The sequence below is a fragment of the Electrophorus electricus genome, chromosome 11 (assembly GCF_041902795.1).
Source record: "Electrophorus electricus isolate QZ-2024a chromosome 11, ASM4190279v1, whole genome shotgun sequence".
Classification (NCBI taxonomy): Eukaryota; Metazoa; Chordata; class Actinopteri; order Gymnotiformes; family Gymnotidae; genus Electrophorus; species Electrophorus electricus.
The window spans coordinates 4411171-4436688 of NC_137507.1; the positions used below are offsets into that span (position 1 = coordinate 4411171).

General features: G+C 44.0%; 2 protein-coding genes across 6 annotated transcripts; one reads left to right on the forward strand and one right to left on the reverse strand.

Moving 5' to 3' along the window:
- Positions 1–463: 463 nt before the first annotated feature.
- paxip1 (PAX interacting (with transcription-activation domain) protein 1) lies at positions 464–13461 on the reverse strand. 2 transcript variants are annotated; one of them, XM_081723640.1, is made up of 21 exons: positions 13263–13461; positions 12321–12455; positions 12090–12133; positions 11909–11972; positions 11709–11819; positions 10432–11067; positions 8774–9590; positions 7933–8027; positions 7647–7739; positions 7228–7365; positions 6140–6261; positions 4146–4330; positions 3764–3807; positions 3520–3587; positions 2722–2824; positions 2250–2418; positions 1962–2062; positions 1607–1741; positions 1189–1264; positions 917–996; positions 464–816 (listed from the first exon to the last, which is right to left on the reverse strand). In XM_081723640.1, the coding sequence occupies exons 1-20, from the start codon at positions 13341–13343 to the stop codon at positions 920–922; spliced, it is 3294 nt and encodes a 1097-aa protein (XP_081579766.1). In that variant the 5' UTR covers positions 13344–13461; the 3' UTR covers positions 464–816; positions 917–919. The 2 variants fall into 2 exon arrangements, with proteins under 2 accessions (XP_081579766.1, XP_081579765.1); XM_081723639.1 differs by having other exon boundaries at positions 464–790; positions 932–996; positions 13263–13460.
- Positions 13462–14118: 657 nt separating this feature from the next.
- htr5aa (5-hydroxytryptamine (serotonin) receptor 5A, genome duplicate a) lies at positions 14119–22351 on the forward strand. Of its 4 annotated transcripts, XM_081723430.1 has the most exons (4): positions 15588–15793; positions 15918–15974; positions 19216–19954; positions 20764–22351. In XM_081723430.1, the coding sequence occupies exons 3-4, from the start codon at positions 19253–19255 to the stop codon at positions 21097–21099; spliced, it is 1038 nt and encodes a 345-aa protein (XP_081579556.1). In that variant the 5' UTR covers positions 15588–15793; positions 15918–15974; positions 19216–19252; the 3' UTR covers positions 21100–22351. The 4 variants fall into 4 exon arrangements, with proteins under 4 accessions (XP_081579554.1, XP_081579556.1, XP_081579553.1 ...); XM_081723428.1 differs by lacking the exons at positions 15588–15793; positions 15918–15974 and adding an exon at positions 14119–14204; XM_081723427.1 differs by having other exon boundaries at positions 15588–15974.
- Positions 22352–25518: the final 3167 nt, after the last annotated feature.

Below are 25518 nucleotides of genomic sequence, written 5' to 3' on the forward strand. Positions count from 1 at the left end.
TAATGCCCCCGTTAAGACGATCTCTTACCCAATAGGATTTCTAGACCATGACCTTGGCTGGGCAAGTTTTAATTTCTCTGTTTTTGGAGGGCACTAACAGGGGCTCATCCCCACACCCCAGTACAGGGGCATGGGGAGCACCCCAGGCTAACTGGCTGACAGCACGCAATTGCATTCTACCGGTAAGTACCCGTAACACTTCATTAACAATTAATTGAATTCTGTCTATCAGGAATAACACTTTTAAAGAGAAGTCTCCCCCCCCCCCACTCTACAGCAATCATCAACAGAAGCCCCATCAAGGCAAGGAGATGGAGATGATCAAAAGCCAGTCGCAAAAATGTAGCCTGCAGAAATTAGCCCTGACTGTGTGCCTAAAAGACTGTTGGACATAATCTAGCCTACATAAATATGTTTATGTAATAGTGGAGGATGTTTTCACTGCAGAAGAAACATGCAAATATTTTCACAATTCAAGAATTTTATTCCAAAAGCGAAAGACAACATCACAGTAAAAACAACCTAGAAGATATGCCATAATTTAAACAATCATTTAAAAATAACAGCCATTTGTTCACTTTATCAGTAATGTCTACAAAAAAAGTCAAATTACTGTTGAATCATCATAAAAAATGTTGCAAAGAAATACCTGTATATTGTAAATTCTTTTTTTTTTTTTCTTTCAATTACTTAAAAATCCTTTCATCACCAGCGCAGCAGAGGCAATGTCAGAGTTTAGTGTTAACTTCACCTCATCTTCAAAGGGTGTTGGCACGACTCATGTGAATTTATATGTGTGACTGTTAAGGACAGCAGCTGATGGGGAAAACATTTTTAACATTTAAATTATTTTAAATCCACAGTACAAGGAATGGTGATATAGCAGACAACAGTGGTACGTGGTGCTTCTAGCTACCGGTCAGTGTAAAGGATATGATTCATAGTCCAGTGTCTGAGTGAGCACTCCGGTGAGAATGAACTCGGCATTGTGCACATCTAAACGTGTAAAGGGCCAAAGAAAGCAGGACATGGATTAGGAAGACAGATCCAAAAACAGTCCCGAACTGAAACCAAATGCAAGTTCCAGCAAACGAACAAAAAAAATGCCTTTGCTCAGTAAGGTTTATGCTGGCAACCAGCAACAGAAGGAATGTGGGGGCATGGGGTTCGCCACGTGGGCGTGCTTACCGATGCTCTTCAGGAAGTATTCACGGCAGAGATGCAGGTCGTTGTCGCATGAAATCAGGACGATCTCCGGTAGGTTCTGTTACAGAGAAGAGCCAACACGCTCAGCAACAAGCACCACATGCACATCTAATGCCCAGCTAACATATCAGCCAGTGAAACGAGATGGAAAAAAAAATGAGCTTGTTTAGGTTTTTGCAACAAATCCTAGTTTTCCGTCTACAAATTATACAGTTGATAAGTGACTGCTTTTCTGCGCACCGGTGTCAAGACACTTCAAGTATTACAAATACTTACAGTCCACACAGCCAAGCTAAAAAGCAGCAGCAATGCAGAACCACTGCTTCCTACGTCCAGCGTGGCACTGCGACTGCTTTGGGCCTCTATCACCGAGTATGAGCACGGTAGAGGAGGGTATTACCTTGTTTTGCTTGTGCTCCATGATCTTGCGGAAGGAGGGCTGTTTGGGCAGTAGCTTCCCTCCAGCGCTCTCCACGATGGCCTTCATGGTGCCAAGGCCTGGACAGATCCCCGGCGTTATGTAGAAGTACTTTCCCTGCAGAGGCGCGGAGAGGGAGACAGGCATGTCTTTTAAATATATATATACACGTCTCTGTTGGAGAGAGCTCTCCGTGACATCTAATTAAACCGCATGTCAGTGGTAGAACGCAGGGAAGGCTGAAGACGAGACCACAGCTCGGCACTCAGCCAAGACTGGGCTGAGAAGGGAGGGAAGAGAGGGGAGAGGCGGGGCGAATCTCCTCCAGGCTCCTCACCTTGAAGAGCGGCGTCGCGTGGGCTCTCTTTAGCGATTCCTCCAGGCTGAAATCGAACAGGACCTCTGCCTCTGCATCATGCAGCATGTAGTTCTGTTCATCTACACACACACAAACACACACACTTTTTTTAACAGCACTTTCTACCCCAGTTCACCAAAAGTTCACTTGTCATCTGGACATTTCCCCCCGTGTGAACTAGAGCTCCGCTCCTGTCCTCCCTCCATTCCAGAGGAGAGGCACCCAGTGCGCGCGCCCTCCCTGCCCGCTGACCGCAGCGCCGCTCACCCACAAACTTCTGGCTCTTCCAGCTCTCCTGCAGCCACTCGGGAGTGACGATGTGCTTGACCACAGATATCGCCGTGAGGAACTTGACCGTGCGAGTGACTTTGCTAGCCACAAGATGAGTGCACTTCTGGGCGCTGTCCGCCACTTCACCACCCAGCTCGTACAATTTCTGCAGCAGTGGGAAGGAGAGAGAGATCAAAAATTTAAATCCAGACAACCAACCAGGCACGCAGGCTCATGGGGACTGCTCGCTCAAGCGTCATTTCAGATGAAAAACCAATCTCCCTCAGCTCTTGAGCCACAGGAAGTCCACGGGTGTTCATCCTCTCCTCACCGTGTTCATTTCCACGCGGAAGAGCCGCGGCTGTCTAACAAACGGCCAGTTCCACCCTCTCGGGCACTCGAGAAGGGGCGGGGAGCTGAAGTGATTAGAGGCTCGACGGTGTGAGGTCACAAGACGTGCTGCACTCACCTTTGTGTGCTGCTGGGTCTGCAGGGGCTCAAAGCCCGTGAAGAACACGTACGGCGTCAACTCCGCCGGCAGCTTTTTGGTGGGCTGCGGAAGCTCCTCCGTCCTGCAGGAGGAACAGAGAACACGGTCGTGTTCTGAGCCAGCGGTGTCCCAAAGCTTTGACTCCGCTGCACGTGGTGCGTGCGGCGAGACTTCCACCTGAAGCCTCCTTCATACACCACAAAGGGGGGTGTCTAAACTGCAGTGTGCAAAGCCCTTGGTACACAGTTTTACATTTAACGTGCTTCCACGACAACTAGAACATTTGGTATATCTGTGTTCTAACAGCACTGCTTTTTCAGAAGCGATTAACTGGCTGTTTTTAGGGCATCCTTTAATTAATCAGCCCAGTGTTCGAACGCTGAAAGGACGGCTCGTGAAATCTGCAAGTGCTGGAAAAGGCGCTAGTGAGAAGCATTACTGGTTGATAAACCACTGTTCTGGGAGGAAAAACCCCCTTCAGCGCACGCAGTGAAAACTGCAGGTTTGATTTGGGCCGGCGAGATTTGTGTTACTCCAAGAACAGCGTTGTACACATCAGGGCAAGACTGCCGATCTGTTCTGAGCCATCGTGCTGTCTGCTGCCCTCAAAACACCTCCAGCCACTTGGCAGTTTTGGTCTACTTCAGTTCCCAACATGCCCCGGGGGGCTGTAGCATTCCGAGGCGCTCGCGGGGGTGGGATGGGGGTGGGGGGGTCGGGACGGGTCCACTAGGACTGGATGACGAGGACGGGGCCTGTGCATGTGCCTCAACTCACTTGGGCTTCTTGGCAGGCGGCTGGGAGGCCCCCTCAGCCTGCTTCTGCTTCTGCTGCAGCCGTAGGCTCTGCGCAGGGAGACAGCACTCAGACACACTCGCCACTCACAAACACACTACTTATTCTTGTTAGAGCATCCCATTCCAATTAAGAGGAAAGGCCTGCGCAGGACAGCAAAACCAAATCTCCTGTGCGACTCGTTATAGCGATAAGAAAGTTTGATGGAGAAAGCACAGTTCCTCACCACCAACGCCTCCGGGGAGACCTTCACTGGAGTCCGCCAGGCAACTGTCCAGGAAAACAGACACCCCCTCAGTCAAACAAATGAGGAATGACAAAAGGACAAATTGCTACAGCTCCTTCAGCAACTGCAGCACAGGGCAACAGGCACGCAAAACTCCAGAATACTATTTCATCACCAAACTGGTCTCTGGCAAAGGGTTTTAACTTTAAAAAACTGAACTATACAGAGTTTTATGCCAACCATCTGCTTCCCTATTTACTCAAGATAGCAGATTAAATAGATTAGCAAAACCAATTAGATGATATGAAATTAAGACAACTACTCTGGCAACCTGAAATTATGCAACTTGAGGAATCCTAAGAATGCTTGCGAAGGATCTTACGTAGCAGGTTCTGGACGAGGTGCGGGTTTGGTGCCAGAGGTTCGGTCAGGTTGAACTGGGAGTATCGGCTGTGCTGGACCTGCCTCAGAGCCTCAAAGTTGCCCAGCAGGATGTCACACAGCCATTGGGCGTTCACGCATGGTATCCTCCACTCCTTCGCCTTCTCAAACTTCAGCCCGCTCGGCCTGCCAGCAGCAGGAACAGACAGTGTGGGGCGCCGTTTATGACAAAAGCTACGCAAGAGTGAAACTGTGCGATGGAGAGTTAGAAATCGAGTGAATTAAACTGCACACGAGCAAGTGAAACTGTGAAACTGTGTGTGAGAGGGTGTGGCATAGGGAGGCGCTCCATGTCAATCATTGTCAGTATACACTGTTGTCAATGTGGAAATGCAAAACTTTTTAGGCTTTTTCTCAATTAGTGTTTTTTATATAATTTACTGCAGTGCTGAAGATATTTGAGAGCTAAACACCCGAGGTTTACTTTTATCAGACAATAGACAAACACACACACACACACAAATGATTCAACCTTTAATGCACTATAAAAAAAAAAGTAGTTTTGTAAACGTTGCACCCAGACTTTAGCACCCAAATCATCCACCAGTCAGGTGCTAGAGAAACACACACACACACACATTATTTAACCTTTAACAAACTAAAAAAAATCTTATACTAATCAAAAAGAAAGCACTGTGTTCAACAGCTTTAACTCAAGTGTTCTTGTCCAACTGGTTTCCAACTTTACCCGTTATTCATTCATTCGTGTCTTGTAAGAATGATGACATGCCTGATTTTTATCTGAGTGTGTTTGTGGGTAATAAAGTAAACTGTTTTGGTCACCACTTTGTTCTCTTGGTTTAATCACAACGCATGTTGAAAAATGGCAGCAATATTTAAACTAGAATAAGATAGGATAAACTATAACTCCATGACTGAGGGCTGTGAAGTTTGTCTGGTCATGGAACATCTAACATCTATATCACTGTTGTTTGATTAGCAGCTGTTCGGCTTTCATGCAAAAGATTTAAAAGCTCAGGGGAGTTCTGGGATGGTCAGTGGTGGCCACTAGGTTTCTATGCAGCTATTAAAAAGTGGAATTTCTATAAAAACAGGAGATTAGAGATTAGAAAATAGAGGATATTATTACTTGACAATGATAAGGTATACCCAGAAAAGTACAAATAAATAAAAACTGATTGTATATAGTAAGTAAATGTATTTTTAAATGCATCATCCATCTTCACATATTACCAGCAGACTTGCAGAGATAAAAAAGCTCCTACCTCAAATTCATCTTCTCGCATACAAGAGTTTCATTTGCTCGCACGCAGTTTCACTCACTCTCGTGTGCATTTCCAGTCGCTCGCACTCGCTTCCACTCTCATGTACATATTTCCACTCTCGCGTGCGCATTTCCACGCTCTCTCGCAGTTTCATTCTTGCATGTCCTTGCACAGGTTTTGTCAAACACCGCTTCATAGTACAAGGCCAACGAAGACGGTGGGCCAATATATCACATGCTTGGAGTTATAGCGATACGCAATTTATACTGCCTATCCGATTCTTCCACCTTTTATCCAAGATGTATAATCCACCAGAGTCCAGTATGTACAGGATCCTTCACTCTGCTTGTCTTTGTGTTAACATGACTTGGAATGTACACTTGTAATGCAACCAAAATGGAGTGGAAAAAGAGGTCACTTAAAAAGTACTAAACTTCTTGTGGGTTGCTTTTTTTTTTTTTGTAAAGAAAGTAATTTTCTTAAGTTAAAGAGTTTAGAAAGCTCACAAAAATGTTAGCATTCTCCCTCAGGCCACGAACAAGATTCCTCATTAAATGCTGATTTCTCATCAAACCTCACCATGGAGCAGAGAAAGGGCCAACACATCTGCTGCTCTACACGAAACTGGTCAGTTAAGGCAAGACCAAAACTAGTCACTAACGTGGGAACGTAGAAATGAAAAAGGAGGGTTGAATAAATGAAGGCTTACTCTTTGCAGATGAGAACAGTGTTGCTGCGGCAGAGGTAGCCCGTGTAGCGAGCTCCTGCCAAATAGGCCATGAGCTTCAAGTCGTCTCGATCGCTGTCCAAAAATCCCGTCACCGAAATAATCTGAGGATTAGATAAAAATACATACAAAATCCACCTGTCAGCCATACATCTGAATGATATTCCCACACAATTAATACCAATGCTCCCATACAAAACATAAAGGAGGTATTAACTGTAGTGCACAAGGGTGTTAAGAGATTACCTGATTCATAACATTTATATATTAACAAAACCAACAAAACAAACCAATAAAACACACGATGCTGTGAAGTGTTTTAATGCGGGCATTTGCAATGTTAAGATCGCATAAGGCTGTAAATGCAACCGAGCTGTTTAATAAGTCAAAAAATGTTGGCTTGCTGTAAGCATCCTGACCAATCTCCAGTGCTCACCAAAAGAGTGAACTAAAAAATTAAGGCCAACAAATTTTGGTTGAAGACACACCAACACAAGCCAATCTTCATCATGTCACATTAAGGGTGCTGTGTGTGATACAATATCTTCGTATCACGGAACTCAAGCAGCATGTAGCAGCAAACCATGCCTACAGTGTAGACAACAGCTTCTTTTACACTGTACGGCTGAGCAGTTCTGAGTACGGACAGTAACCGGTCCAGTCGCATTTCCATAGTCTCAGTGTCGGCGCAGAGCTCTTACCGACTGTGCTCGGCACGGTTTTCTCGGCATGCTTAGCTAGCCGTGCCCAGAGCTGTAGAATCTTTCAGGTGCTTAACAACCACCAGGGAATCGCTGGTTGGTTTCATCAAACACATACAGCAACCGGAGTTGTTTAGTGACAACTGCTGTCGCATAATCAGAACGAGACGCTAGCGCTACCAGAAATACATCCTGGCCCTGATTTCCAGCACAACAGTTTTGGAGAAAGAAAACAACCGCTCTTACGAGCCTCGAACAGCGTGGAACAGCCTGACATAGCCTTAGTTACTGTTTAGCCCTACAGTGGGAAAGAGGCCAGTAAGGCCGCAGGCAAACGGGGCTCTTAGCGGAGACCAGGGCAGTCCGTACATGCTGCGAGCATGGCTTGGCTCCCGGCGGGAAGCTGAACGGCAGGTGAAGGGTGCGGTGCGGAGGGACCATCTTCTTCTTCTTCAGGACGGTGTTGAGCCAGTGAGCCGTAACACAGCGCTTTCCCTCTCTCAGGGCCTGGAGGGACACACCAAACCAGAGAGCATCGGGACACGGTGGGTCAGGGGTTGAGAAGTCGTGAAATACAACCACACTGCAACCCACCAGTCCACCCCACCTCTCCCCAACACTACATTCTCTTTTTAGGCAAACCCTGGTCAGGGTTACACGGTCAACATCACCCGATCCCAACATGAAACTACACCATGTCCAGATGTCCTCAAAACATGCTACCGAGGGCATAATGACATGTCACCACAGTAATGAGAGGAGTCCCAAAAAGCAGAGGCCATGTTCACCTGCAGGTACATGCTGCTCACTTGACTCTCACAGAGCAGGTGAGTGCAACGATTCAAGGCTGAGTCCACTGACCCTCCGTACGTCTGAATGATCTGAGGAAAAAGACGGCAATCAGAAGGTGCCGCGTCCAGAAAGGGAGGCGGTATGACACTTCCCGAAGACACGGCCATGGGCAGCCCACTTCCAGTCCGGGGATGAAACTTCCCCGCCGATTCTCCGAGGAACCGTATTCGTGTCTATGTCAAGCCTGCCTTCTTACCTTTTCCAATCTGCATGGACACTTACCCTTTTCCACGTGGCCAGTAACTGCTTATCGGCCATTTGTTCTGGATAGTCGGCGATTGCGAAGACACAGCCAACCAAAAAGCCATCGTCTGGTACTGAATAGAGAACATTACAATATGAACAATCACAGACATCCCTTTGCCCTCTATGGTCCAAAATAATAGCAGGTAATGTGGAAAAAACATGTTAGAAAGCTATAATTAACACAGAAAATAATACTATAAAAAAAACTGGAGAGGGTTTGAACTGGAGAGGATTTGAAATAGCTGATAGGGAACAGCAGCAATCTCTTAATACTGCCTAACTTTAAATCAAACAAAATCATACAGTACCAGTCAAAGGTCTGGATGCACCTACTTTTAAAATGTTCATATTTACCATATTAACAGTATTAAAAAACAGTGACATTATTAAAACAATGAAAACATGATTTTACTGTGTTAAAAATTGATAGAAGATTCTTCAAAGTAGCCACCCTTTATTTTGATAATGATTTTGCATGTTCTTGGTATTCCCTTTACTGAAGTTTTACTGAAAATTGTGAATGAAAACTATTTCATGAGAGGATGTTTAAAACTTATTTAAATGTTATTTACTTGTTTTTTGGAAATTCATATAAAGGCTACCAACAATCCCTATGTAAACACATGCTTGTTTGTCTTGGAAACCAATGTAAAAACATACACCGTTAAGTGCATCCAAACTTTTGAATTGTACGGGAGCTATACCCTTCCCGCCCCCCACAACCAGAATCTTCTGTGTTGGCGGAAAAGCCGGACTTGGCTGTGGCCGGTTGAGCGGTGTTGCGGCCCACAAACCGCAGCCCAGCTGCTGTACTTACTCTCCTGGCTCGGCTCGTGGCCAAACAGCTGCTGCTGCTGCAGCTGTGGCGGCTGCACTGGGGCCTGCAGGAGCGTCTGTGGCGGGTGCTGTGGATTCGGGTGCTGCAGTGGCTGCTGGCCCTGCATCTGCTGCGGCTGCTGTTGCTGCACCTGCAGCTGCTGCATGTGCTGCTGGCCCTGCATCTGCTGCTGCAGGAAATGCTGCTGTTGCTGCAAATGTTGCTGGTGGAGCTGCTGCTGATTCTGCATTTGCAGCTGCAACCTGTGCTGCTGCAGAAGTTGCTGCTGTAATGCATGCTGCTGCAGTGGGGACCGCAGGATCTGCTGCGGCCGCAGCGGCTGCTGCAGGAATGGCGGGTGCGGCGGTGGCTGCTGCTGCTGCGGCTGCTGTGGGTACATTTGCTGGGGCATGTGCTGAGAGAGGAACTGATGCGACTGCTGGGGCATTTGGGAGAAGCCTTGCTGTTGCTGCTGCTGCTGCTGCTGATGGTGCATTTGCATGCCCTGGGGCTGCAGGTGCATCATGGGGTGCTGCTGCAGCATCTGCGGTGCGTGTTGTTGCTGCGGCGGCTGCTGCTGCGGCGGCGGTTGCGGTGGGATCGGATGGGCTTGCTGCTGCTGCTGCTGCTGGTGGAGTAACTGTGGCTGTGCTTCAGCAGAGAGCGGCTGCGGCGGCTGCTGCGGCTGCTGCTGCTGCTGCTGCTGCTGCTGTGGAGGCTTCACGGGGTTGAAGAGAAGCTGGCTGGGCATGCCAGCCTGGGCCGGAGCACCCGGCTGCTCCACACCTTTAGAAGGGGTAGACAGGCTGTGCAGGATCTGAGGTACAGAGAGAAATGGCACAGCACACAATCACAACATAATTCCATGCTCCGATTCCAGTTTAGTTCTCTCATTGCTCAACCTCTGTATAAGGCCTCTTGAACACGTAATTTGCAAACATGTTGGGTTTTCGTTTTTTTAATGCAGTTACTAATCCATAAGTTGGATTTAACTACAGCTACGCAAAAGCAATGAAACTACTGCATGTTTTCACAAACTCCACATTAGTCTACTGATACATGTGGCTGGCTGGCTGCTGTCCTTTTAAATAAACTTCAGCTAGTTCATAACTCTGCAGGCCATATACTTACCAGGAAGGAATAGCTTTAAAAGTGGTACATGGCTATAATATAATGGCTATAAATGAAGATTCATTATGATGTTATTACTACTACTATCATTATTATTAAAATATTTTAGCGATCTGTGGCATATCTTGAAGGAAATGTATTTTGTCATACATCAGAAATGTACTATTTCACATGTTAGCAAAGGATCGGTCAGCTTCCTCATAACTAACAAACCTTTTACATTTACTTATTATTACTTTTAATATTTGCCTTCTCTCTATAAAATGCAATTGCAACAAAATCAAAGCAGATTGCTTAACATATCTGACTGACACAAAATTGGAAAAACACAGCATATGCGCCACAAAGAATGTACTGTAATTGCTATCAGAAATGACCACTATCCATTTGAATTAGGGCTGAGGGACGTCTCTTCTGACCTCTGACCCATGTTACCTAGCTAATACCTTGTATCTAGAATAACTTTTAAATGGTAGTATAAAAATGGCAGCATGTTTGTGGGAATTATCATTACATGTTTGTCTTACGTGAGTGACGTTGGGTGGCCGGTTGACCTGCTGGGGCTCGCCGCTGTTGGTGATGTTGCGCAGTGGGCGGGCCACCGTGTTCCACCCACCCATCATCTCTGGTCGCTCCGCCCCCAGGGGTGCACCTGGGCCTCCTCCACCCAGCCGGGCATCTGGAGGGCCCCCCCCACCAGGCACGGGCGGTACGTTGGCGCAGAGGTTGATGAGGCCAGTGTCTTTGGCCGGCTGCAGGCGGAGCTTGGCGGTGCTGGGCTGGGGAACGTCGGCTGGAGTCCAGTTTAGGTTCCGCTCCTCCTTCTCGGGGGAAGAGTCGTCCGAGTCATCGAACATAAGCTCAGGTCTCCGCTCCGGCTTAGGGGAGGGCGAGCGGCGGCGTCTGGCAGGCGACGTCTCTCGGGAGGAGGCGGGGCTAGATCGCCTGCTGCGAGGAGAGCGGCGGTCGCTGTAACTGCCCTCGGAGCGTGAGCTGCGCTCGTCCTCGCTGCCCTCTTCCTCCTCCTCCTCTTCCTTGTGATAGGTAAGTCGTGGGTGGTACAGAGCCTCATCTTTCCTGTTTTTCTCTTTGACAGAGTCTAAGATCCACTCAGGGGTCACTATCTTAATACTACTGTGTCTCAATGCACATTCATACTTTGTCTGTAAAACAAACAAGCAAACAAACAACTAAAAGTTATAAATGTGACAACCCGCACCTGCGTTGCTTCTTCAATACTATTATACCACTCAAGAGATCCAAAAAAATAAAAGTTTAAAACAGAATTCAGAGAATAGCCATGGGACCATCTGGATGTGGCACAGCAATTCAGTTCATAATTAACTTCATGACAGAAAAAAAGCTGCATTTACTCTAGGTGTTCCAAGTGACACTGTCTGTGACACTGCAGCACAACCATAAACAGACCATAAAGTTCTGGCCCTGCATATAGGAAATATCAGAAGAGACGCCATAAAATGAACTCTTCCTCCAAGCCAGCCCACAGAAAAGTACCAATGCAGGACTAATACACCCCCACCGTTGAGACTGCCGCCAAACAGCCAAATCCCTGTCTATTCCTCATAGCAGCCATTAGCACAAAGGGTGCAGACGACACCAGATGACTAGCTGTTAAACCCAGCCGATGCTACCAGTAAACGCACAAACTGGTTGAAAAAATGCTTCAAGAGAGAACGGGCAGGCCAAGGCCTGTGTTTTACATTCAATGTCACCAGCGCAGGCCAAATCTAAATGCAAATGGGGAAAGCTTCACTACAGAAAGGTAAGACGGCTGATTATTTACCCCCTTCGGTTCAGGAACAACAAGATGCGTGCACTTCTTGTTGAAATTCAGCTGACAGTCGCCCCCGTAAAATGTAACGAACGCCCAGAGGGCACTGAGATCTTCAGCCAGCTGTAAAAGAAATAGAGAGGTGAGGGAAATGCAATAGAAAAAAGAGGACGGCCTCCAGGCCAATAAGCAACTAGGGAGTAATGGCTTACGTGAGGTAAACATGCTCGGACACCAAAGAACAGCTGCCCCGACTCCGGTGAAAAACCTGTAACTCTGGTTTGCTACTGGTCAAGGTTACAATAAATGATAAGGATCTGTCTATGTGAACAGCTTTATCTGTCAGTTCAGCTTTCTCTCCCATGAACAAATGTAGGAATTTAAGAAGGATACGGTAGCAAGTCTCCACATCTTACAGAAAGTATCACCCAACTGGGCTGAAAGACAAACATATATGAAACGATTCCAGATATTGCTACACATACACACAAACAAATACAAATGATAAGACGATGTGGTAAAGCATCACTTAAGATACATATGTCTGGGCTGCCAGCTTTGAGATTTGCTTGTGAAATTCAGTGACACACATTGCAGAAGGCGCCACACATCACTAATGTTTACCTTCACAACCGGCAGGTCGAACACCTCTCGGGACTCGCCCACCTCCGGATTGTCGCCATCCTCTGCGATAATGTGCGTGGCTAGTGCGTTATAAGACACCTCTTTACCCTTTCCTGCTTTCAGCAGCTGTACCACCTAAAATTGCAAGTCAGTGACAGAAAATCCATCTGTATAAGACATGCATATCAAAACACAAGGCAAATGCAACAAAAAGGGTCCTGCCTGGAACCACAAATATTCACAATCTACCCACAAGACCACGCAGCCTTATGCGAATTAGCAGATGGCGTAGACATTGTCTAATATAGGTTATTCCCCTGAAAACTTCGATCATGACCTGTGGTGGGAAGCACTTCTAGTACAGCCTCAGTGTGTCACAGCTGGACATCTTTCGGAGCAAAGCTACAGCTATTTAGCTAGCTAGCTAGCTTCCTAGCTGACAAGCTAGCTAATTAACTAGCTAGGTTAGCTTTCGATGACGATATCACATCAAATACAGAATCAGAACAAACATACACCGACGTCAGCCAACACAAATCAGCGACAAATAACATGTGTAGTCAGCTAATTTACCTGTTATGTTAGCAAGCGAGGGAGTTAACACAGCCTATCCCTAAAGGAAGTAGCTGGCTGAGCTACGTTACCTAGCTATCGACAACGGCTAACTAGAAGAGTGTAGGTTCATTTAGCTAACTTAACGACCTGAGTATCTAGACAGCTACAGCAACGTCAGTAACCATGCCCTTCATTAAAGGTCGATTTTAAACTGACAATTTAAACGGGAAACGGAGAGTCTATTATTTGTTCTTAACGGACCGTGCTATTATGCTATCTGCTAGTTAGCTGCAATCCAGCCCCCTTACTGGCCGGTTTGACGGGCTAGCTACCTAGCATCGAAAACAAGCTACATGCTAGCTAACAACGACGGCCAGTAAAACTTACCTTCTGCTCAATATCCCCAACTATGTAGAACTTCACATCCTTGAAAAGCTCGTCCGGAACTTTCAACTCTTCTTCCGACATTATTTCATAAAGATCACACAGATTTCAATGTGCATGTATTGAGAACAGCAAGCATTGCTCTGCCGGGTTAGCTTGCAACTGGAGCCGAAGGTTGGTGACTGACCAAAGCGCCAAACACGATTCGGCGGGCTTCCGCTCCACACGAAGATTTCACGGGGGTGGACAAACTACTGTGCTTACATGTGTTAATAACAACGTGCTAATATATATATATACACGTACTACACACTCATGTATTTAAATTCTATTTAAAGTGTTCAACGTAACTATCTGAAAACGAATGCATTTATTTGACAAATCATTTAAAATGCATCATTCCGTCACCCCTCCTGAAATGCAACGTCTAACATTTGTGGGCGGGGCAAGTTCCTATTTGCACGCGTTTTTATCAGATAAGGCGCCAACTTGAGATGGTTAAGTGTGGGCTTGTGATGGTGGTCCTGTATACGTTACGAGAAGTAACGACAAAATCCTTTTGAACAAATAGTGAGGTAGTAGAATTATGTATTTGTAATTATTCATTTGCATAGTGCATTTGTGAAATAACATTTTATTCAAAACCTGACGTGCTAGACTTAGGTGAAGCAACATGTGGAAGGCTGATGGCTACAACAAGTACATTTGTAGCCATCACAGTTATATAAGGCAGCGTATGAGCTTGCGCAGTTACATCAGCAGTTTACAAGTGAACACAGAAGTCAACATTTCCCGTCATTTTTATTCAATACAATGATCCTTGCTGCAAAACCAGAAATGCAGAGGGTTGGAGCTGGATCGAAGCCAACTCACCCCCCAACCGGTCGTATTTTCATTGTGTTGAACGAAAAACCGATTCCTCCCGCCATACTCGCCTGTTTTCAGGTAATTACTTCTGCAAAACTTGGCTAGCTAGCTATGAAAGTTTCGAAGTAGGTGTATGGTTAAAACGCGCATTTCCTCTCTCAGAAAATTCTCGTGGAAACTAGTTTTTGGGGGTAATCTTACTTGAAATCATGAACGTACATAACTTGGGGGTGTTATGGGAGTAATGACGCAATCTGCTGCTGACCTGTTGGCAACAGCTGACGGGGGGGGGCAACTTGTCAACTAAACAATTAACACACTAGGCGTTAACTTAACCTTGGTGTACTTGTTGGACATTATTATGTTGGCGTGGTTCCCAGAAACTGGGTCAATAAACCGCATAAAGCAGACCAAAAATGATTTTCCTGTGCAAATTTTAGTATATGCAAATTTATATTTTTAGTAAGGCGGTTATCTGTGACCTGTGGTGGATGTTGAGTGAATATGTAGATTTTAAATATGTAACAAATTTGGTTTTGCAACATTTACCTAAACTAGCCCAAATCAGCAGTATCTAGCATGAAAGTTATAAAAATATGTTCACTAGCTCTTCTGAAGAACAGCCTTTTGGTGGCTCCTAAAATCAACACAGGCTTGCTGCTTATTGGTTGGATGAGCTAAGAAGGTATTAGCTCATTTAAACCCAGAAATGTTGAGTGGGAAGAATTAGATGACCGTAGGTGAGCAATTTTCTTTTTCAAGAGGGTGTTCTGATGACTCAGAGTCCACTCCACAGTAGGGATGTCGCTAAATCTACTGTAGGCATTCTTATCCGGCCCACACATATTGGGTTTGTATTCGTACAGCATGTTGGCATGAAGTGCACTTCAGAGTTCAGTTTCAGATCGTCACTTGTAGCCTACTTCAGTTTATGAATGCAAGAGGCTTAAAGCAAAATGTCCAATAACTATAACTTTCCTGCTCCCAATAGCCCATATGTTTGTTTTTATAAACAAAATATTGAGCACTGCCAAAAAAAGTTACTTTTCTGCAGTCAAATGTTCTAAACTGAATTGTTCTGCTAGACAAATTTACAGCATCCACGTCACCTACACATGTATCAAAATTCTTAATATTTAATTGATTCCTGTTTTTTATCCGGCGTCCTTACGTATTTAACCTAAGATTTATTCATACATTTCTTCAAGCCAGCCATGTATAGCAAATGAACAGTGTTTGCTACCACTCTTTATGAAGACTGTCGTTCTTGTCATGTATGGTGTTGTAACAACCCTTGAGCAACTAAAATTTGTTCAGTTCTGTAAATTTCTCTAAAGGTGGTTTTCAAATAAAGGGTAGTGACGCCACCACGAAAATGTAACGCGTGTAACTGGGTGGGGGGTAAGTTCAATGTACCTATGAAACAATAAGGCGATTGAAAACGTCCGCCAGCGTGGTTTGACAAACTCTTGACAACTAAATTAATTAGTTAGCTAGGCAACTATTTGAAATTCGCCTTCTGGTGCTCACGAACCTGTCAACTGTGGTCTATTCAAAACTGATTATTGGAGTTGGCACACACGTTCTCCCAGCACGTCTTGAAGGAGCGCTTCGTGTCTGGCATGGGGTGATGCCTCATTCCTTCCTCCCACGTCTGTTTTCGCTCGGTAAGGTAAGGCTGGGATAATACGATATAACATTTTCCCGGGAGATGAATCGAAGCGCATTGGGGTGCATTACATGACAGCGTGGAGCGCGAAAACGTTAACATGAAGAGTTCTGCACTTTTAGGATGAGGTCCACCTGCTTTGTCGGCTAATTTTAAGTGATCATTACCCACCGTTTGAGGTATGTTCTGTTTGTTGCTGTTTCTATTTTGAGTTTTCTTTTAATTATAACCTGCTACTATGTCGCAACGAAAGCTGTCTCGAAGAATTTGAAAGATTTAATTTCCCAGAGGAGCAGACAGTTATTCTACGGTATTCTTTTAGCCTAACAGTTCTACTGTACACTAAAGTGAATTCATTATTTTCATTCAGGACTTCATTACTCTATAATCACTATCCGTTGGATCTTCCGGCTCAAGCTACCTGACTGAAGCTCAAAAAACGTTTCAACGTGTATAAGATATATTATACTTCCAAATATATGTCTGTCTGCACGTATCTACTTTTAATGAGATTGTTGCCACATGACGGTAATAAAGCGGAACTAGGTCAGTTTACTATTTGCGTTAGTCTCAGACTTAATATTATGTGTTTATTGCTAATTTGAGATTGAGAACCTCACAAAAAAAACACCAATATGTACCTTATAAGGGTAATGCTGTTAAAGGGTATTATATAAGGCTATGTTCATGACATTTTAGCTCATGTTAACACATTATCAATTTTGATAGTGTTCAAACTATAGTGTAAAAATTGAACATTGAGCACACAGCCTTGTTTAAAGCCATCCACCATACAGCCTAACTTCTTACAGAAGACAGACTGCACAATCAGTAGCTATTCAGTTTAGGGGGGCCAGGGGTGACACTCCAGCTCTGAGTAGTCATTAAAGTAATGAGTCAATGGTGAAGACATTTGGGGGGGATGTGATGAAGGGTAGCTAGCATCAGTGTGGGTTAGGGCCACCCACACACATGCATATAATTTTTAAAAGACCGCACTAAAAGCGGTCTTATACCCACACACGTGTGTATACCCACACACATGCATATCATTTTTAAAAGACCGCACTAAAAGCAGCCTTTTCAGACACCTAGGCAAACTCGGGCTGGATTCTCAGATTTCTCCAGTGCAGAATCACTGCAGTTGTATCAGTGCAGCAAACCTTTCGGCCATGTTTATGTAACACATAAGAAAGCATTGTCTTTTTAGGTTTGTTTTACATTACCCCTCTGCAACATCGTGATATATGATAGACAAATTTCTGCATCAGAATTCTTGTTAGTTGTTCCAGGCAAGTCATCCTCAAAAGGTTATAGAGTCTGTATTCTGCAACATTTCTGAGGAGACCGGAGGTTTATCAGCTAATAGGAGCTTAATGAGTAACTGGGCTGCTATGCTAAGTTATGCTTTTAGTTTGATGTATAGGGTTAGGGTTACGTTCTGTGTTACAGTGATTTTTTTTTTTTTTCTCCTTGTTATTTTCCTAGTTAAAAAGCGGTTGGAATGTTCTTTTTTCTTCCTTGAAATCACTTGGATTAAAGCCTCAGAGGGAGAATATCCACCTTGAACCAATAATCACCTTGGTCATCCTTTGTCAAGTTGTACTAGTAGGGCCCATTTTTAAAAATAGATTTTTGGTAGCTTTGCTGTAGTTTAACTGTGTAAAGCTCAGAGAAGATGGTCCTTTACTTAACTGCATTTTGGAGTTGTGGCAAGAGTTAAAGCTCAGTGTCTTCCAGAGAGAGGACCATTAGAAAGAACAGGAAAGTAACGGGGTACTTCTGGAGCTGATCCAGAGCCAGTTTGGGGGCCCTGAACTAAAATACAGATCTGAGCTGTACATTCAGGCACTTTAAACATGCATATAAAAATGCAAACACCAGGCCAATGAACAGAGACGAGGGCTTAAGAAGCCCTCTTGCTCGTTAGCGAGGAGGCTCCTGATCTTGGGAAATTCCATGTGGAGAGGAGGCTTCACACTGCCTGGAAAAGGTTAGCAGGTAGTCCTGGGTAAAACTACACAACCAGGTGAAAACCTGTAGCACTGAACTTAAATTGACCTTGGATCAGCCCTTGATGTTCATATGCAACTTCTGTCAGTGGAGTATGTTTCAGTAACTGCAAAACATGGTTTACACCTGCTGTAAAACAGACAACCACAGAAGCTCACTACAAAATCAGTTGTTTTTTCTTTACAAAACTGAGTTTAAGAAGACTGATGATTTGTCAAGAGAAGAATGATTTGTGTCATTGGCATTTAGCATTACCATTCAATTGTCTGAAATTATTATGTTATGATTATCGTGTTTTTGCTAATTTTTTTCCCGAAGTTTTTTTTTTTTTTTAATTCCTGGTCATCGTATTTAATGAAATAATAAAACCTTGCATACATATTTATGTGTACTCATCTGATTACTAGGGTCAGACTTAGCATTTAGTAAAGACAACTGGTTCAGCTCAGAGATGCACATGCCGCCTGCAAGTACAGACAGTGGAAGCCACTGGAAACCAATTATTAATTCCTGCATCATGTCCTCGGTTTATCTCTTTCAGTGAGCTCTGCAAAAATGAATTTCTTAAAAGTACACCATGTGTGATTGTCTTATTGGACTAATCTTAGTTTATGATGTAATAAACTAGAGAAACCTTTTGTAGCTGAGCCATTGTTTTTCTTTTTTCAGTATACACATAAGAAAGACATTTATTTTTCTTCCCCACTTGCTGCTCTTATCCTAATCTAATATTGTGAGCTGAGAGTTCAGGGTGACTGGAATGCTTCTATGTCAGGCAGGCTGACACACCTCCTGTCTAAATCATCACACCTGATGCAGACATTTCAGCTAAAATAATGTTAACATCAAATCATGATGCTTTTTTTGCATTAAGACTGCTCTATGTTCCTTTTTAAAAAACTGGTTTGAACATCTTTCTAGGTCACTTTGAGCAAACAATATATGATGTGTAATATTGTTGCGCTTAATGCTGTTGGAGTATATCAAACTATACTATTTAATTCAGTTTAAACAGAAGTAATATTCCTGTCTTTAAAAAGGTAAGAGACCAGGTGAAGAAAAGCATATTTAATTACCCAGAGTATATAATGAATTACTTCCTGCCACTTATAAAAAGAATATGGATCTCACAAAAAATTTCTGGGAATTATAATGACAGAGCAATTTAGTTGGATTTCATACAAATGCAGCCCTAAGCAAAGCTATTAGTGCTAAATGAGTCCTAGTCATAAGCTTAAACATTCATCATTTTTCAATGGCTCATGTGATTTGGGAATGCAACATGTTGTTTGTGATCAAATTTATACCACTGTCCACAGTAATCTGCTGCTGGCTATATCTGCCATGCAAACATGTCCTCACCAATTTATTTTTTTTTGTTTTCCCTATCTGCTATGCCTGTTGCAGCTGTAAAGGATTCTGTTCTTCCAGGACCTTGGGCGGCATGTCCAACGGCAGCTTCCTGCCTTCCTCCAATCACAGTGCAGTGCACAGCGGCAGCCGCAGCGCCCCCGTCACGGTTTTCAGCGTTCTCACCTTCACCCTGCTCGCCATGCTGGTGGTGGCCACATTCGTGTGGAACGTGCTGGTGCTGGCCACCATCCTGAGGGTGCGCACCTTCCACCGCGTGCCGCACAACCTGGTGGCCTCCATGGCCATGTCGGACGTGATGGTGGCGGCCCTGGTCATGCCCCTCAGCCTGGTGCACGAGCTGAGTGGACAGCGCTGGCGGCTGGGCCGCGCCCTCTGCCTGCTTTGGGTCTCGTGCGACGTGCTGTGCTGCACAGCCAGCATCTGGAACGTGATGGCCATCGCGCTTGACCGCTATTGGTCCATCACGCGCCACCTGGAGTACACGCTCAAGACACGCAAGAGGATCTCCAACGTGATGATCGCGCTCACCTGGATGCTCTCAGCCATAATCTCGCTGGCACCCCTCTTCGGCTGGGGGGAAACGTACTCAGAGGAGAATATGGCATGCCAGGTGAGCCAGGAGCCCTCCTACACCATCTTCTCCACCTTCGGCGCCTTCTACCTGCCCCTGGGCGTGGTACTCTTCGTCTACTGGAAGATTTACAAAGCGGCCAAGTTTCGGATCGGGTCCAGAAAGAGCAACTCTATTATTCCGGTAACAGAGAATGTTGAGGTATGTTAAATGGCATCTCTTCACATTTCAGTGCAGTGCTATCCATACCAATGCATTATGTTTTGCATGAATGCTTTAGTTACATTATATATGTTCAAGTTATTTTTAATAACAAATACTTTATAGTAATGTGTTTTGAATGCACAGATCAACCAGCAAAAATGAAAGGAAATACAAAAGAGAAGGATGAAATCACACAATTTTCAGATAAGACTATTGCTTTGTCACTAATAACCATTTGAATTCCACTAAACCATTAAGCCTTTGATCAAGCACCTTCAAGGACTCAATTAAACAGATGTGAAATCTCAAATGTTTTCAAATGGTTTTCCTTCACTCCTTTTTGCACTGTCAGTAGGACATTATAAGTTAACATTCTCAGACATGTTCTCAATAACCATTTAAGTTAATCGTCACATTAAGATGAACATGCTTTTAGGTCACGGTGTCCCTAAGGGCTCCATTAACTTGAATGCCGCGTGGTCACGTCCTGAGCACGTACTGGCACTTCAAATGTAACCTTGACATGCCGGACGATGTGTCTCAGACGAGATGAATGGCTCTAAAAAAAAAGCTGCTTCTTTTTTTTTTTTTTGTTTCCTCTGAGCACAAAAGAATTCTCAGGCGGTATTGCAAGACGGCTGTTTCTGTTCACAACGGGGAAAAGTACAATTACATCACAGCGAAAGCTAAATGATGGGTTCCTTGGAACATGCAACCCTTCCTGATTTCCTTGAATAATCGCTATTATCAGTAGCTATTATTAGTAGTTTTATAGTGTGGGCTTGCGTGTGTGTGTCCACGCACAGGTAAAAGAAGTATCCCGGCGGCAGCCTCAGGTAGTGTTTGCCTTGCATCCCCCCACGGTGACGTTCCAGGCAGACAGCGAGACATGGCGGGAGCAGAAGGAGCGGCGAGCGGCGCTCATGGTGGGAATCCTCATCGGAGTGTTTGTCCTCTGCTGGATCCCCTTCTTCCTCGCCGAGCTGGCCACGCCCCTCTTCTCCTGCCAGGTCCCGCCTTTCTGGAAGAGCGTCTTTCTATGGCTCGGCTACTCCAACTCTTTCTTTAACCCGCTAATCTACACCGCCTTCAACAAGAACTACAACGACGCCTTCCGGAACCTCTTCTCTCGACAGCGCTGAGGAGCGAGATGCCTCCTGCCCTTCCCACCGGGAAGTTCAGAACTTCTCTGAAGACTGGCAGGCAACTTAGCAGGCTCAGAAGACTGAATGCAGAGGGCAGAGTTATTTATTTGCCATTACAGAGAGCTTTGCATCTAATGTGTGGTGAATCATAGAATCTATATGAATTGATTTGCCTTTTTTTGTTTTGAGGAACATCAAAACCAACATGACTAAATAACCCATAAACTAGAAGAACTGATTATTGATATCTGATGTATAAAAGCTGTAAGCGACATTCAGCATATTGACCAACAGGGTTTTGTTATTATTTTTTGAACTATTGTGGGTGCCCTCCATGGCTTTCACTGTGATCGAAATGAGCACAGAACAGAAAAATCCCAATGTTGACTTACCTACAGCTGGGCTTCTATAAGCACTCAAGGTGTTACTCTAACAACGGGGTGGTTAATCTGCATCTGCAACATGCTATTTACGCTGTTCAATACATTTCAAATTGTACATTAGTAATAATATGTTACTATTAGTCTCAAGGTTATGAAGACAGAAAACGTCAGGGGTAAGATCATTTTAAAGAAAGTTCACTCAAGCCTCGCAGTGGAAACCACTTACTGTTACCTAACTGAGATTGTGTTGTATGATCCCCACTAGATCTGATTAGTTGTTAGCTACATTAACAATTTTGTTATTAAACCCCAATCAGGAACTGCCGATATGGCATCACAGCCACTCTGGATCAGCTGTGAGGTTACTAAAGGACTTTAAATGTACATATTGTACATATTATTAGTGGACTGCCAGTATTATTCAAAAATCTTTGATGTTGCAGTACTCCAAGTTGGCCTATTATCTACAATGATTTTTTTCATGGGCGACCGCTGGAAGTGTTATATGTAGTGCTATGTAATGTTTTTTGTGTTGTGGCACTATTTGCAGATGCTGTCTGATTGTGCTGTTCTTCTTTTCATCTTCTTTTGTTTGAGGTTTAATACACCATGCCGAGATAATTGGCTGTCCCCGTCATTACCATTCACTAATCGTTAATTAATTTGGGTCAGTGTACATTTAAAGTGGCAGTTTCTGAAATGAATGTATTTTATATGTTGTTGATCTAAATGTAGTGTATAGTCCTCATACTGTCACTCATACCTCATAGTGTCACTCATACTGCATTACAGAAATGTATGTGTGTGTGTGTGTGTGTGTGTGTGTGTGTGTGAGAGAGAGCAAGCAAAAGATGGACTGTGTGCATGAGCCTAGAGTGTGTCTAAGACTGTGTTCATACTTGACCAGTTTTAATAAATCTGATTATCTAAAAGTAAATGTACATAGAAATAAAGGTATAATGTAATTAAGGCCATTACATATTCTCATCATTATCAGATAATGGGAAATATGACAAACCTGATATCCTTAATAAGGAAAAAGGTTTCCATTTACATTTATCTTCCACTTTCAACTTATTACATGGAGTTGATGAATCTGTTGCATAACTGGCGTGCTTCAGTCGAGACATCCTTGACCAAAAGATGGCAGACGGCAGACGCGCCTCCTGCCCCAAACCCCCACCGCGACTCACCCCACTCCTCTGAGACTTCTGCGCAGCAAGCAGTCGAAAGGCTCCAGTAGGAAATGAAGAAAACATCGCCATTAAATTATCACAGAGAGCTTAAAAGAAATGCTTGTACAAGGAACAGGAATATATAAAGGTGTGTGTGTGTGTGTGTGTGTGTGTGTGTGTGTGTGTGTGTGTGACAAACTCATTTTCAATATACATTCATCTCTTCACACAACACTTCAGTATCTGAGGCACTGAAGATCGCTTTTCAGAGGCAATGAAATTACACTTGCCGGAAAGCTTGACTGGCAGCAATGTGAGGTTGGTGGGAGGGTTACTGTTCTCTACAGGCAATGGATACAAAGAGAATCATTTCGGAGCTAATTGGATCATGAAGTGTCAGGTAAGAAATTTGCTGGTGGAATGGAGACATGAATAATGTATGTGACAGCTGCTTATACACCACACACACCGCGTTCAGAGGGACTGATAGGATGTGGCCTAGACTAAGTCAGAAGGCACAGCAGCTGAGCTCAGGGTGTTTAACCTGAGCATTTCTCTCCACAATGACAACCATAGAGAGCAGAAAACTACAGATCTCTGTGTGGTGAAATCACAAGGACTGAATTTACCCTGCAAGCCCAATTTAATCCGGCACAACCTAAATTAGCGCAACACTGCCTATTAATTCTACACCGCTATTTTTACAGTGTGAGCAATGTTATCATACATGGGTGCTCTGTACTACAACAACACAAAGGAACTGGATCTGTTTTCTCATACAGTCAGATCTGTGACTCGTGATCGATGCTAAAGTAACAATAAGGTTGAGCTTTAATCTGGAAATCTTAACGCATTCATCCCATTGAGCCCTGCTGTCAAAGGGAGGAACTGCTTGTATTGTCATGGACGGTGGGATGCTGCGTCTTTGTTATCAATTTTAGATCTTTAATATTGTTCTGGATTCGTGGGCTCCAGTGTTGTGAGTGTGACCTTAGACTTCTGATTACAGTGTCCATCAACCGTAACTAAAGAAAACCTAGAGAGAGTGAGAGACAGAAAGTGTCCAGCGTGGCTGTAACCAAAGAAACGTTATCTCTCCCCGCCTGCATAAAGGCTTGTTTGTCCAGGGGATTTTATTAAATGATGAAAATGTAGTGAGGGCTAGAAGCAGCTCAGCCGAAACATCTGACATTTATTCGTTGGCCTTTGTTGGGCAGAGGTTCAGGTGTGGAAACTGATAACACCATTGTGTCATTAAAAAGGTGAAAAAAAAAACCATCCTATCCATTCACTTCATTTGAATTCATTCTCATTGTCGGAAGCACGTTCCATAAGAGTTTGTGGTTTTTAATGAAAGTAACCTTTAAAACTTTCTGCGAATCATTTAGGGATGAGGAGAATTGACTCTCTGCAACATTAGTATAGATAACTGCCTAGCAAATGAGGAAATTATGAAGCCATGGAGGAGGAAGGCGTAGAAACACCATTTGATGAAGATACCGGTTTTACCACAGCACCACAAGCATTACCATTATGTAATACTGCATGTTACACACATATACAATTATGTATTTCGCTTAATGCCTAGTCTGGGTGTACATTAGCGTCCAAAGGGTTCACTTTTATTGTTTTTGTTACATTTGCCAAAAAGTAAAATAAAATTGATACAATTGATTCTTATTAGAACTTTATTATTTTAAGAGGAGACAAATCAGTTTTTGAGAAATCATGCAATGAAATTGAAAGAGCCAATCTGAATTTTGTTCACATAAAATTGGTTGGTTTTTTTTGTGATTAATATGTCATTCAAAAGATAATGACTCATTTATGCTTCCAAAAACAGTGTTCATGTTTGTCTTAATGGCCAACTCAATTTTGGCTCACTCACCACGGTCTTCTATGAAATTAGAAGACGTACTGAAAAATATTTCCCAGACGTTTTCAGAGGAGCTCTCTGGAGCACTGTGACACCGTAGTATTTTTTGGAAAAACCCTTCTTGTCGGTGACTCAGGCCTTTGGACTCTACTGCATGACCACTCCAGGGGTTATGGGGACTATCTGGACCCGTGTCCACAGATGTGTCTCGGTCTTGCTGTAGGTTTCATAACTTGGGGCAGGGTTTCCAAGGACCGCCATCCTTTTCAACTGAAGCAGAAGTGGGAAGGAGAGTGACATGGACTCGGCTAACACTCAGTCCTTTCCTAGCCCAGCCTGGTAAAAAAAAAAAAAAAAAAAAAAAAGCCAACCTGTGTCCTGCAAGAGTTTACTGTCTGTGAATTCAGCCTGGAATTTTGCCAATACACACCATTTCTCATTTTTATTTGGGCAGCCAAAGACTGCTCGTTAACATAAGGGCAAAAACTACCGAAAATGGTATCAGTGCTGCTGTTTTGTTTATTAGAGCACATTAAAAAAGTATGAGTACACCATAAATAAAAACGTATTTGTGTGTTTGTTGGTCGATATGCTTTTGCTATTGTCTTTGCTATTCTAGGTTTGGTAAGAGACTGATTTGCCACCGTGATCAGTGGCGATGTGCATATGCATAACGTTTGCTATTACACAACGAACGCTCAAGTTTGCAGCCCATCTGTTGTGGCCAGAGCGGTCAGTTACCATGCAGCGTGGCATATGCTGTAATGCAAAGTGGCTGCAATGGGGAGGAAAATTATCCAATAGCATCTGGCAAACCAGTCACTGACCTTCGCTCTTCATAACGAAAGATCTTCAAAGGTTCCTTGGTTATTGTCTTATTGGCGATATGAATCAACACAAAAAGACAAAGAAGTTTGCCCTCATGCTAATTGTAATGTCATTAATGCATTATCGAGCGCTATTTCCCCATAGATGTCAGGCT